At 44.0% G+C, this 13,691-nt stretch overlaps 2 protein-coding genes across 2 annotated transcripts; one reads left to right on the top strand and one right to left on the bottom strand.

Annotated features, from left to right (window-relative positions):
- Positions 1–1,733: 1,733 nt before the first annotated feature.
- On the bottom strand, positions 1,734–4,765 carry LOC139042257 (uncharacterized). Its single transcript, XM_070499727.1, has 3 exons — positions 4,402–4,765; positions 3,196–4,326; positions 1,734–2,032 (listed from the first exon to the last, which is right to left on the bottom strand). The coding sequence occupies exons 1-2, from the start codon at positions 4,763–4,765 to the stop codon at positions 3,581–3,583; spliced, it is 1,110 nt and encodes a 369-aa protein (XP_070355828.1). The 3' UTR covers positions 1,734–2,032; positions 3,196–3,580.
- Positions 3,788–9,562, top strand: ING2 (inhibitor of growth family member 2). The gene is made up of 2 exons (XM_014839475.3): positions 3,788–4,453; positions 8,741–9,562. Exons 1-2 carry the CDS (start codon positions 4,276–4,278, stop codon positions 9,409–9,411), a joined length of 849 nt encoding a protein of 282 aa, XP_014694961.1. The 5' UTR covers positions 3,788–4,275; the 3' UTR covers positions 9,412–9,562.
- The last annotated feature ends 4,129 nt before the right edge of the window (positions 9,563–13,691 follow it).

The following is a 13,691-nucleotide window of genomic DNA, read 5'->3' as shown; positions in this document are numbered from 1 at the left end:
GCAAAAAACTAAAACAGAATTGTATCTTGGGGGTATACTCAGGTACTGAGAAGAGTTATCTCCAGTTTGTAGTGATTTCTAGATCTTTTTTTCAGTTCTATTTTCTGTTTTTCCTACAATTAATGTCTACTACTTATGCAATAAAGCAATGAAAAATGCTTTAAATTGAGTTCAGTGGAGATGCAGACAGTAGTGTTTTTTTTAGTTGCCTATTGTACTAATGAAGTGATTTAAAGTTTTAGGTTTTTTCAGTACAATTTAAAATGCTTCACTGGACCTTCTAGAACAAATTAAATTAATAAAAACTCCTAGATTTTTAAGGATTTATTTATTTGCATTAGGTACAATTATATTTCTACAGTGGGCTATCAACTGGCAACCTTTTAATACGAAGGTTTTATTTAAAGTGACTTTCTTGAATTTCCCTATGTTTTTAACAGAGCTTTCCGACCATCAAATATCTTCCTTATAAAAACATTGCTATCTGCTTCACTGAATTAAATAGGGAATTAACTGCCTCTTACTAAAAGACCTCACTAACCAAATGCAAAGTGTGGAACTTGTCTGGATCCTGTTGAACAAACCAAGTGTAAAAAGATATTAATGAGACAATAGGGAAATTTGGAAATTTGAATTGTCTGGATATTAAATGACCGTAAGATAATTTTTTGATAGGATAACGGCATTGTGGACATATTTTTAAAAATTATCTAACTGTTCATATTTAATGTATTTACAGATAAAAGGATAATCTAGCACGGGTAAGGGAGTGTGGAGGGTTACAGATGAAATAATATTGCCCATAGAGTATTGATAAATGTTCAAGCTGGGTGAATGGTATATTGGGATTTATTGTACTATTACCTCCACTTTTGTGTGTGTTTGAAAATTTCCATAATAAAAAGCTTTAAAAAATATTAAAAAGTAGAAGAAAGGATTTCAAATTCAATTGGCCTGACTCAGAGCAGTAGCTGAATTCTCTCAGGAGCTATCTTTAGGAATCCTGCAGAACTATTTGTTACTTAGTTTTCAGTTCCCCGAGTTTGAAGTTGTTGCTCTCCCCTCTCACAGTAGAAATATGAGTACCGGATATCGGTTTAGAGGCATAAATATTTCCTCCCTGGGATTTTTAAAAAAATAACTGACTTAGAAATTAAAGGCAACCCCAGATACTTGTACTAATTTGGGGGTGTCAGTTACTTTTCTTTTTTACAGTCACTTTATAGTAGAAAATACACTGAAGAGCAAATAAGATGCCTTTTTTCTCTATTCAGAGGATTAAATATCACCAATTAACTCCTATGTTGCAGAGAATTGGGACTTTTACATATTGCATTTACCAGAATAAGGGGACCCAATTTGAGAAGGCCCCAAATTTCCAGTTAAGTGATTACTGAGAAGAAAAGGACCTGATAAATAAGCAAGGTCAAGTGCTGAGTTTGGAGGGTGTGGCCCCATAGTGTAGTGGCTAAGCTTGCTTTGGTGGCCAGGGTTCAGGGGTTTTGATCCTGGGCATGGACCTACACCACTCGTCAGCCATGCTGTGGCAGCAACCACAGCTAGAAAAAGAGCTGAGTTTGGAGAATATGGTGATTTTTTTTTTTCCATGAAGGTACTCTCCCTACACGGTTTGCTTTCACAAGTACGGTAGGAATAAGCCTCTGATTAACTTTTATGAATTAATATAGCAAGAAAAGCATACGTCTGAAATAATTCACACTCACACACACATTACTATATTAGAGTGTTCTTTATCCGCTTAGACCAACACAAGCTGAAAACTCATTACTTGGATTTTTTTGCTTCCTTTCTGCCTGTGCAACACAATTATGAAAGGTGAAAACAATGCTAGAAAACATTTCCGATTGTACTCATCCTTCCCTCCTCTCTTCTTGCTCTGGGTTCCTGGAGAGAGTACTCTAGGTATTCTGCATCACTGCCTTTTCTCACTTCTAGTTTTAACTCCATATCATATCTGCCAGCAGGTCACTTCTAGGCTGAATCAAATCCATAGGTGCATTCAGCGTCTAACCTGAATCAATAAATAACAAGGCATCTTGCATTATTTTGGGCCTTCAATAAAGACAAGCTGACGCAAATCTATGAGTAAACAAAAATCGCAGGGTTCAGGTAAAAAGCAATAAAATCCAATTCTTAACATTGACTGTTTTTTGACAAGACCCGGATGCTTAATCTGAAAGATTTAAAAAGCAGCAACAATAAAATCCCTAGGCGGGTCTCAGAAATACAAGACACTGCACTGCCTGGCTTAACATTTAAGTGATCAAAACCTCAAAGTGTCACGGGATAATAACACACGACAATCTCCGAGTCCTGTGCAACACTGTTTTTTTGTTCCCAAAACATCGAATTTCCCAAAGTGCTTCGCTTTGGTTTGAAATTTACAATTTCCTCTAGATCAAGGTCTAGATTTCTCTTTGCGAGTCAATGGTCACTTACTATTAACAGCTGTTTCAAAAGTGCTCTAAATGGGTCCCCCGTATAGGTGTACCACCGCTGCGAACAAACGGGATATAGGGAAATCCCAATTCATCGCCTAAACACCTTTTCTTTCTAACTCAGAGGTACTGCTCACAACAGGGTTTGCTTACATAGGCATTCCTTTAAAATTTTTCGTGTATTTGTTCTATTTACACCCATTTCTTTAAAAAAACACACGTTATTATAAACACTGAGAGTCCATCTGGAATTAAAATGAGCTGCTCTGCTTGGCATTTCATTTAACCCTACAGAGAAGTTAAACCCTGACCGTCGATCACACAGGGGAGGCCGTGGGCCTGATTCCTGATGAGGTTTTGACTCCGATCCCCACGACCCCTTCTTCCCCCGGCCCCAGTGTTTTTGAGACTTAGGGCAGAAAGAGATGTAAAGCTGGTGGTAAGCCGCCCATAAGCCCTCGTCGACCTTTGAGGCTTACACGTTCTGACCCCCGGAAAAAAACATTTTTTTAAATGTCGTCTGTCGAACAAACACGTTTCCGGGGCGGAATGAATAAACTAAACCGGGGACTCCCGAAGGGCCGGAGGTGGACAGAACTCGCTCGGTCCTCGGGCGCCGGGCGACCTCCCGCTCCCGCGGAAGGGCGGAAGCGCGCTGACGCCAGGAGGGAGATTTAAAAGGCGGGCTGACTAATGGAGCAGAACAACGCAGGGAGCCCGCGGGAGCGCCGCCTACCTCCGCGATCGGCCCCCCCGGTGCTCCGGGAGCCCGAAGGCCGCGGCGGGAGGAGGGACGGAGCCCGAGGGCAGCGCCGCGGCGGCGGCGGGCGGCGAGCGGCGAGCGGCGAGCGGCGGCGGGGCGGCGGGAACACGGCCGCCGCGCATGCCGGGAGCGCGCCCGCTGCACGCTGGGTGGCGTAGTTCCCGCAGGCCTCCCTCCTGGTGCTGGCGAAAGGCGGCCGCCTGCTGCTCCTTTTAAGGCTCGCGAGAGGCCGGGCCAGATCCACCTGATGGGGAAAAAGTCGGTAACACCGGGCCGAGGGAGCCGGGCCAAGCTCCCCCTCCCTGTGGGAAGGACGGAAGGGAGGAAGCAGCCACCTGCCCTCTCAAGACCCATTCAGTCATTGAGCAAAGAGGCGGGCTCGGCCATGCTTCCTCTTTAAGAGGGGGCGGGGCGCAGCCTGCCGTTTGGCCGCCCTCCGCACCCTCCCCGCGGGCCGAGAGTTGACAGACCAATCGCCCGGGTGGCGGAGGGAAGGCGGGAGAATGCGAACCCTTCGGTAGGGCGGTAGGGGCGGGCCCCCGGCCTTATTAGGAGTGCGTCCTGCGCAGGCGCAGAGGCGGCCGCAGGCGGAGGGGCGGGGGCAGTCCAGTGAGAGACTCCCCGACAGGCACCGAGGGTGATTGGGAGGAGAGGGGGCAGCGAGGGGCTTGTCATGGGGATCCGAGCTGCGAGGAGGCACTGGTAGCATCTGGGGACTCCGAGGGGGACAGGAAGTGTCAGCGCCCGGGACCCCGGCGCCGGCTCCGCTGGGGGATCCCCGCTGCTCTAGCGCTGGGGAGGGAGGGGAGAAAGGAGGGAGCCCTGATCTCGCCCCGCCCCTGGGCTTGTTCCCGCGGGGGCGGGGAGTGAGGGCTTTTTGGGGGGGAGTGGAGATCGGGGGACTCGGCTGTGCCCTCTCGAGCGGCTGCCGGTGTCCCCGCGGCGCCGGGCTGCCGAGCAGAGGAGCCGCGGCGGCCGTGGCTGGTGCATGTGTGGCTGCTGGATGCGGCGGCGGCGGCGGCGGCGGCGAGGAGCAGCAGCGGCGGCGGCAGGATGTTAGGGCAGCAGCAGCAGCAGCAGCAACTCTACTCGTCGGCCGCGCTCCTGACCGGGGAGCGGAGCCGGCTGCTCACCTGCTACGTGCAGGACTACCTCGAGTGTGTGGAGTCGCTGCCCCACGACATGCAGAGGAACGTGTCTGTGCTGCGGGAGCTGGACAACAAATATCAAGGTAGGGGGCCGCGGGGCTGCGCTGCGGGGCTCCGCCACGCTCGGATCCGCCGGCCCCCTGGCCCGGCCGCCCGGCGCCTGCCCTGGGTGGTGTCCCTTTCCATTTCTCCCGTGACAGCCTCCCCGAGCGCACACAGCGGGTCTGGGGTGTGGGGACGGGGCGGAGGGACAGGAGCCCGGCTTCGCGGCCCTCCCTTCCCCTGCGGCGGTCGGCGAGGACTTCGGCGGGGTCTCCAGGGTGCGAGTGGGGGCCGCTCGCCAGCCCCCGCTGCAGACCCGGCGGCTGCAGCTGGGGCGAAGGGGAATCAGCCATTTTAAGCAGTATTTGTGCCGGCGCTCGCCTGCCTCGGGCCGTACACCCTCCTGTCCCGGCGAGGAGCGTGCAGCCGGGCGGGGGCCGGGGCAGTGAGCGGCCGGCGGGGCCGGGCTCTCCCCACCCCGCTTGGGCCCCCACCCCTGAGAGCAGATGCATTGGAACGTGCGGGGGGGAGGGGGCGAGAGGGCCGCGAAGGCGGACTCCGGGGAGGTCCCTCCCTCCGCGGCCGGCTCCCGGCTCGGCAGCAGGGAGTCCGTTCGCCTCTCCCGCCCCAGGCAAAGTTCCGGGCCGCAGCCTTTTCCCAGCCCCGTCGGCCCACTGGTTCAAAGGGGAGGGGTCCCCGCGGGGAAAGGAAGAGGGGTGTGTGTGTGGCGGGGAGGGCCCCCGTCCCCGGGGGCGGGGCCTGGGGCGTGACGTAGCCGGGGGCGGGGCGCGGACGCGTGCGCTCCCGCCCGCCCGGAAAATGGCTGGTGGCAGGAAGGCTTGGGCGGAGCTGGCTGGTAGCGAGGGGCTCGGAGCTGTGCGGGACGTTAGTTGGTCCCCAGGCCAGTGAAGGGTGGGGTTTGGGACATGTTGTGATTTCTCGGCTCTCGCCCAACCACTCAATCACGACGAGGACACAGCTACGGGGACCGGCGCTGACCCTGGCCGCGCGTAGGTTCCGGCCCGTGCGTCACTTCCGGGCTCCGGGAGGAAGTGGGTGGTTGACTGGGCAACCGCCTGGCGTCCCTTAACCCCTGGGTCCCTCCTCAGCCAACTTTAAGTGATGAGGCAAAAACCACCCATTGTGGGCAGACCCGAGAAGCTAGGATAGGGAGTCGACGTTTCTTACAGAGAGTATCATTTATCCCCTCTTGGTGGACCTTTCGCCTGCTACTAGGAGGGGGGAAGTTTATGGGGGGAGACGTTTTGCGTTTAATAACCCTGAGTCAAGGAACAGACCTTGGACATAATGTGGAAACAGCCATACGGACTTGAAGATAACTTCTTGGACCCATTCTCTGTTTTTCTAGACACGTCGCTGATCTTATGATTTAGTCTCAAAGGAACCCCTTCTGGGGGGACATTTTCTGGCCTGTCGCATGTTAGGACATTTAAATAGCTCTGTGTTTTCGAACCTATAGTTCCTTTCTGCCTTCTGAACCCATTTGATTGATAGGACTGATGTCTCTTAGCGGGGAAGAGAATTAAGACTGATTACTTACCGTATGTCAGTTGGTGTGCCAGGTCCTGGACATTCTCATTTAATCCTCACAATAATGCTATGAAGTAAGAATTCATTTTACAGCTAAATTAAAATTTACAGTGAGTTTTAAGTAACTTGTCCGATTAATTAGGTGGGGAATATTTGACTTCACAGCCTGGCCAGTTCAGGTGCACATCTTGGTTTTTAAACTATTTTAACTTTTTTTTTTTTAAGTGAAAGGTCTCCAAAGGTGTTTTATACAGACATGGAGTACATACATGAGTTGTAACCTTGAAATGATACATATTTATTTAAGAATTGTTTATTGAACATTTTTAGTTTTTCAAATAATAACTGAAGTTTGTAAAGCTTGCAGGCTTTCACATTTCCTTAAAGACACATGTTTGCCTTCACAGAAGTTAAGCTATTTTCTTTTATTTGAATTGGGAAGGACAATTTGTTCCAGGGAAATATTCCATCTCGACTGTCTAGAATTGTCATAAGCATCATGTCATGTCTGGTAACATGAGAAACTGTATTAGGCCTTAAAAAATTGACAGATTATAGTAAACTTCAGCTCCATTAAGATTGTGGTTAGTTTCAAGATTAATATAAAAACAACGATCTAGTTTTCACTCCATGCACATGTTTACTAAGCTTAACTTACACACTTTTGTTGTTTATTAGCTTTATATACTTGTGTGTTCTTGGTTCAGATTTCATGTTTCATATTTCTTTGTTGTTAAGAATTTTCTGTTTTTGGATCTAATGCTTAACTGCAATATTTACTGATATAAATTATATAGGTAGTCAAAGAAATCTTCCTCCTACCTGAGACACTTTCAGAAATTACTGAAGAACCTTAAAAGTAACCTTCAAAATTTTTAAAAATAGAGAAGTGAAGGAAACAATTTTACAATTGAATGAAGTATTTATTATGGGATATGGTTATTAGAGAACTTCAGATGTTTTTCCGATATTCTTGTTCATAATTTCATGAAGAAATAACCTTCGAACTAAAATTTAATAATTTCAAGTGCCTTCCACGCAGCTTAGCAGAAAGTGCTTTAGTGGTGGAACTGGACCTGCAGATCTGGCAGCGTCAGAAGTCGGGTTGTTTCCTCTTGAGCTTCATTTCTTCACATGTAGAAGTGATGGCTCCCTCCTGGGGCTGCTCTGGGGATTAAATGAGAAAATCTTTTTCACATAAAAGGGGCTAGTGTTAGTTTCCTTTCTTCTTTCACTACGTAATTAAGGTGTCTTAAAAATGTGAATTTTTATCTCTTGTATAGTATCAATGTGCTGGTATGATATAATTAGTTTATAACTCCTGAGTATTAGATACAGAATATTTGAACTAAGACTTATCTTTATTTTTTAACCGTCAAATTTTGTGTGTCTGAGGGGAAATATATACTTTCCTTATTTTTCCTGGAGGAAGATTAGGTTCTTAAGAAATCCACTTATCTAGCTAGCTAGATAAGTGCACATGGGCTGGATATGAACTTTGTTTAAAAATTTGCTCTGCAGGTGTGACTACCCTCAAATGTGGGTGGCACTTTGTCATGTATCCCAGGTTAAACAGTTGTTCATCAAGTGGGAGTACCTATAATTTCCAGGGAGGAGCTAAGACCTAAGAGTTGTGTTGAATACTTGCTTTGTGTTACCTGACTTGCAGACAGCCTCGATGTATGTATTTTACTTGTCTAACCTTTCTGTTCTTATCATTGGAGTAATAATATTGGAAGGTAAAACAGTGGTATGCTATGTGCGAGTAATATTGAAATATAAAACAGTGGTATGCCATGTGGTGTGATAAATTAGAGTTAATTTTTGTTTTTCCATCCTTGGTAAGACAGAACTCTTTCATTATATCTCGTAAGGATAAGAAATAGAACAGATTCGAATAGAAAACTAATCTTATGTCAATTTTTTGTGACATCTGGAACTGTATTTTCAGATTTTTGTGTATCTTTTAGTGACTCAGCCATTTTTAATTGATTTAATGTGTCTCACATGCTATACAATACCTAAATCAGCAGTTTGGAAAGCTTAGAACCAACTGCTGCGTTATCTACAACAGCAGAGTGATCCAGTGCTGACTTTACTGTAATTTTGTTAGTAGTCAGTTGATGCCAGAACCTGAACCTAGACCTACTCTGGAAATAGTTTGGTTTTCCAAATCCCCCAAGTGATAAAATAGAAGAACTATTAAAACTAATATTATGGGAAGCTCAGAATTACTTGTGTCAGCTTTGTTTAAGAATGTCCAGAGGCGTGATATGAAAGTGAAGGTGGAATGTCTCTCTGGAGTCACTGACTGAACTGTAAATCCCAAAGACACACTTCAACAGTAATCCGTAGCCTAGTCCTGGAACCTCGTTAAGTTTGACAGCTGGAGTCCAGCATGTAAATTTTATGGGGTTCAGATGAAGTGTAGGCAGTGTGGCACTAGGTAAATTCTGAAGTGGAATGCACTGTTCTGCCCATGTAAAATCCTCTTGATTATTAATTAGCCACACATCTCTTATCCTTTTTAATATAGATGAATGAGTATTAGAGAATTTTGTGGGTTTTATTTATTTATCTGTAGATATTCTTTCATATTGGATGACGTGGTCTTTGTGTGGGCAACAATATATTTTAATGTCTACATACTATAGAGGAGTGTGGTTTTATAGTTTGAGTTTGTTCTAACTTTAGCAATTCTTTGGAAGATAACTAACTTGAAAACTGTTACATGTGCTAACGCACAATAATGTTGATTTTTCTTTTCCTTTTTTTAGAAACATTAAAGGAAATTGATGATGTCTATGAAAAATATAAGAAAGAAGATGATTCAAACCAGAAAAAACGCCTACAGCAGCATCTCCAGAGAGCATTAATCAATAGTCAAGAATTGGGAGATGAAAAAATTCAGATTGTCACACAAATGCTCGAATTGGTGGAAAATCGGGCAAGACAAATGGAATTACATTCACAGTGTTTTCAAGACCCTGCTGAAAGTGAACGAGGCTCAGATAAGGCAAAGATGGATTCCAGCCAACCAGAGAGATCTTCAAGAAGACCCCGCAGACAGCGAACCAGTGAAAGCCGTGATTTGTGTCACATGACGAATGGGATTGAAGACTGTGATGATCAGCCACCTAAAGAAAAGAAATCCAAGTCAGCCAAGAAAAAGAAACGCTCCAAGGCCAAGCAGGAGAGGGAAGCTTCCCCTGTTGAGTTTGCAATAGATCCCAATGAACCTACATACTGTCTGTGTAACCAAGTGTCTTATGGGGAGATGATCGGATGTGACAATGAACAGTGTCCCATCGAATGGTTTCACTTTTCCTGTGTTTCACTTACCTATAAACCAAAGGGGAAATGGTATTGCCCAAAGTGTAGGGGAGACAATGAGAAAACAATGGACAAAAGTACTGAAAAGACAAAAAAGGATAGAAGATCGAGGTAGTAAAGGCCATCCACATTTTAAAGGGTTATTTGTCTTTTATATAATTCTTTCAGAATTTACTTTCAGAAAATGTTTTAGGATAAATGCATAAGACTATGCAATAATTTTTAATCATTAGTATTAATGGTGTATTAAAAGTTGTTGTACTTTGTCTGTGACCTTTTCTGCACTGAATTACCAAATATTTTAAACCAGGTAGTCTTTAGATCACCTGATGAAAGGAGCAGGGAATAGGGAGAGGGTGGTGTGAACATTATAAAAACTTCACAAACCATGCCTATTTCAATTTCACTTAAAACTGCAATGCTATTTTTGGGTAAACACCAAAGTTCTGCCAGCAGTTTAGTTCTACGTGCTAAAAAAAATATTTAGATATAGTTGGAGTTCTCTGTAAGCATTCAAATTCTCTTGGGTAATTTAAAATATGAACACTATACCATTTAGAGCTTCTTTCTCCCTAGCCCCATTTATACATACACTTGTTCATCTCTAGTCTTCCAAGAATTTCAGGAACTAGAGATAAGACTAATTTGGGATTCCATGTGGAATAATGTGCTCTTATTAGAGTATTTGCTGCTGTATTTTCCTTAGTAGCATTTTGATACACTGTCAGTAGCCCATTTGTAAATCCCTTGCTGCTGCTTCGTAGATAGATTGAATCTAGTGCTTAATAGGGGAGTTGTGTTTTGTTTCGTTTTAGCTGGGAGAAGTAAGAGTAGTTAGAATACCAAAAATGCCACCATTGGCTTATTTGGCAAAATTTGCGTTGTGTAGTATCATGGTTCAAGGTCGAGCAATTTAAAAATTGCATCTGATTTAATAATATTTTCCACATGACCCCCTCCTGGGATGCCTAGCCATGGGCCTGTCAGTGGGAGAGGGCATATACTAGTCTTTAAATATTGCCTTTATGTCAAGCAGTAGTTTAAATAGTTTTGCTAGTGGCTGTAGTTCATTTCTGTCCCAATCAGTGATTATATATTATTTTAACTAATAGTGTAATTACTTTCTTAACTTTCTGGTATTGGTGCTGTTTGATGTTTTCACGTTTAATGAACTAATTTCATTATAACAATGCAATTAATAATGTATTTGTAAATTGAATTTTCCAAGATTCTCATATTTTAAGGGTAAGCATCTTGATGGATATATGTCCATATATTCAGAGAATTTTTTGGTTTTGGGGGAGGGGACAGCAGATTGACTAGTCCTTTAAATCTATATGTAACATACTTTTTATTCCTCATTTCTTCCTAATCTGATGATCTTGATTCTTTTTGATTAACATGTGAAAGATCCTGTCTGCTTGTTTGAAAAAAAAAAACTGTTGTTTTCTCTTCTAGCTCTCCTGTGTGACTTTCAGGCATGTCATTTCACCTCATCTGGGTGTCAGGTTATTCATCTGTAACATGAGATTGGCTTCATTATCTCTGAGGTTCTTTTGAAATCTGTAGTATTTGCACTATAGTGAGGATTTTAATAATCACATGACTTGTTTTTTCTCTTTCATCAATTTTGTCCTTCATTCTGAGGTATGAAGACAGTTTAAAGGTGAGCTTAGAGACAGGCAAATGCACAGTATTTGGTTAACTTCTGTCCTAAGGATATTTTGATTGATGACTGGAACCAGTTGGTTATACTACTTCTTGAGTGAGAAATATTAGACAGCATGATTAAGAATTTATTTTATTGTAACGTAGTTCAGTTGTAAAGAAATCCTTTTCTCTCTTGAGAATATAGCATTGTGTCTTAGTGATTACGTCCTTATTACCAGGATAGTTATTTACCGGACACCATTAAAAATAGGAATATGCAAAGCCCCAGAAACTTTCAGATGTGACTTATATAGAAGTCAACACTTTTTCGTACGTAAGTTTGCCTCAGCATATGGGGGAAAAATAAGCTTCCTAATAGAAGTACCCAAATTTGGATTAGGCTTGATAGGAAAACAAATGTGGAAAATCCTGGAAAATTTGCTCTTTAAGACCTAATGTTTGAAACAATTTTATTTTTTATGAATTTCTTTTTGTTTTCTATACCACATAGGAAATAGAAGTTTTAAGTTTGCATAACTCTGTGACGGGGATTTTTTTAAGTATTATGGATTTCATATACTCTATACCAATGGTTCCCAGATTTATCTCACATTGGAATTACCTCAAGAACTTCAAAAAATACAGATACCAGTGTCCTACCCCCAGCAATTATGATCTAATTCATTTGGAATACAGCTTAAGTATTAGAATTTTTAAAGATCCCAAGGCAATTCTAATATACAGAAAAGTTTTAGAACCACTGCCACGTTATGAAAATTTGAACCTGTTGAAAATTGTGGGTGGGTTCTCTACATCCAGATCTGTGTGACTCTGAAGTGCACATAAGTGCTGATGCATACATGAGAGTTGGTCCCCGGCCCCCAGCAGTTCCCCCAACACCACTCGAAGACTCAGTACTTGAGTGGCTTCTTGTGTCGTAGGTGCTGTTCCAAGCAGCGGTGGTTTAAGAAGAAGAAAAAGCCCCTGCGCATGGACCATGCGTTCTCGTGGGAGAGTCAGATGTATACCATGTCAGGCACCTGTGTTAAATCCTAACAGGAAAGTAAAGCAGAGTAAGGAGATAGGAAATGCATGGAAAGGGAGGTGAGTTTGTTGATTATGGTCATTAAAGAAGGTCTTTCTAAGGAAATGATCTTTGAGCTGAGACCAGAAGGAAGTAAGGAAGTGAGGCAGGCGAAGATTTAGGGGAGGGTGGAGTAGAACAAGCTTGTCAATTTGACTAGAGCATTTGACACAATGTGGGAGGGGCTAGAAAATGTTGGCTCTTGGAAGCCATGGTAGAAAATTTGGGAAGGGTTTATGTTCTTTAAAGATCACCCTGGATGCTGCGTGCCAATTTTATTGTAGGTAGCCTTGGTGAAAATAAGGAGATTTAGGGGACTCTTCCAGAAGTCTTTGCACCAAAAATGTTGGTGGCTTAGACTAGGGTGGTTAACAGTGGAAGTGGTGGCGAGTGATAGGAGTGTGTTTTAAAGATACTGCCAACAGGGGGACTTTGGCCCAGGAATTGGAAAGCAGAGATGACAAGGATGACTCAGATTTTTGGCTTGAGGGAAAGAATCAAGATTTCTGTTTGCACTTAGGTGTGAGATACCTGATAGATTTCTAGTGGGATCCAGCGTGGAGTTGGGGGACTGAAGTTGGGGGAGGAGTCAGGAGATGAACATTTGGGAGTAGTCAGGAGATGAACATTTGGGAGTTATCCTGTGAATGGAGTTTACAGTCATGTGATTGAAAGCACAAAAGTGAACAGATCAGTGCGTCTCAAATTTTAATGTGCATGTCTGTCACCTGATTGTGGTAAAATGCAGATTCTGACTCGGTAGGTCTGGTGTGGGGCCTGAAATGCCACATTTCTAACAAGCTCCTCAGTGATGCTGATACTGCTGGTTCAGGGCCCCACGTTTTGAGGAGCAACCATGTAGACCCTGAAGAGGAAGGAGCGGGCCTTGTGGGACTTCAACATTTAAAAGAGGGGGGAGCCAGCAATGGAAACTTCCAACATCTCTCAGTGAAATAAGCCAGGAAAAATGTGGCACACCAAAAACAAAAGTGAAGAAAGTATCTCAAGAAGGGAGGGATCACTTATTCAACTGCTGTTCAAGTAGGATGAGGACTGTGAATTAACCCTTAGGTGGGAGGGGGGCCAGTGGTGGTAAATTTAACAGGCTGCAAGTTTTGAGGATGAAGGACTAACTGGAGTGGATTGGGAGCAGAAAGCAATTGAAGTAGAGTCAACAACCATGGACAACTCAAGTTCTGATATAAAGGGGACAAGAGATGGGATGCAGCTGATGGGTAGGTGAGCTAAGAGGGGATTTTAACTTTTAAGGAGATAACATAGTGTGATTATGTGCTGATTGGAATATTCCATCAGAAGGGGACAAATGAATGCTGTGGGGAGGAGTGGATTACTGCAGGAATGAAATCTGAATAGGCACAAGAAGAGAGAGAGCTAGGACTCCTGAAGGGTTAGTCTCAAGTAGGCACAGGGACAGTTCCTGTTCATGTGTCAAAAGGGAAGGCAGTATTTTTCCTCATTCAAGCATTTATTGCATGCCAATTATTTACAAGGCACTGTTTTAGATACCGGAGGTAAAGCAGTGACCAAAACAAGACAAAAGTCTAACCTAGTGGAGCTTCGATTTTGGAGTGAATGGCTGTAAATGTGCATAGCTTGCTAAATTTGGTCTTGGGAAAATGAGATCATTCTCTTCTAATAGC

Source organism: Equus asinus, chromosome 27 (assembly GCF_041296235.1).
Source record: "Equus asinus isolate D_3611 breed Donkey chromosome 27, EquAss-T2T_v2, whole genome shotgun sequence".
Taxonomy (NCBI): domain Eukaryota; kingdom Metazoa; phylum Chordata; class Mammalia; order Perissodactyla; family Equidae; genus Equus; species Equus asinus.
This window is presented reverse-complemented; position numbering and strand designations above follow the sequence as displayed.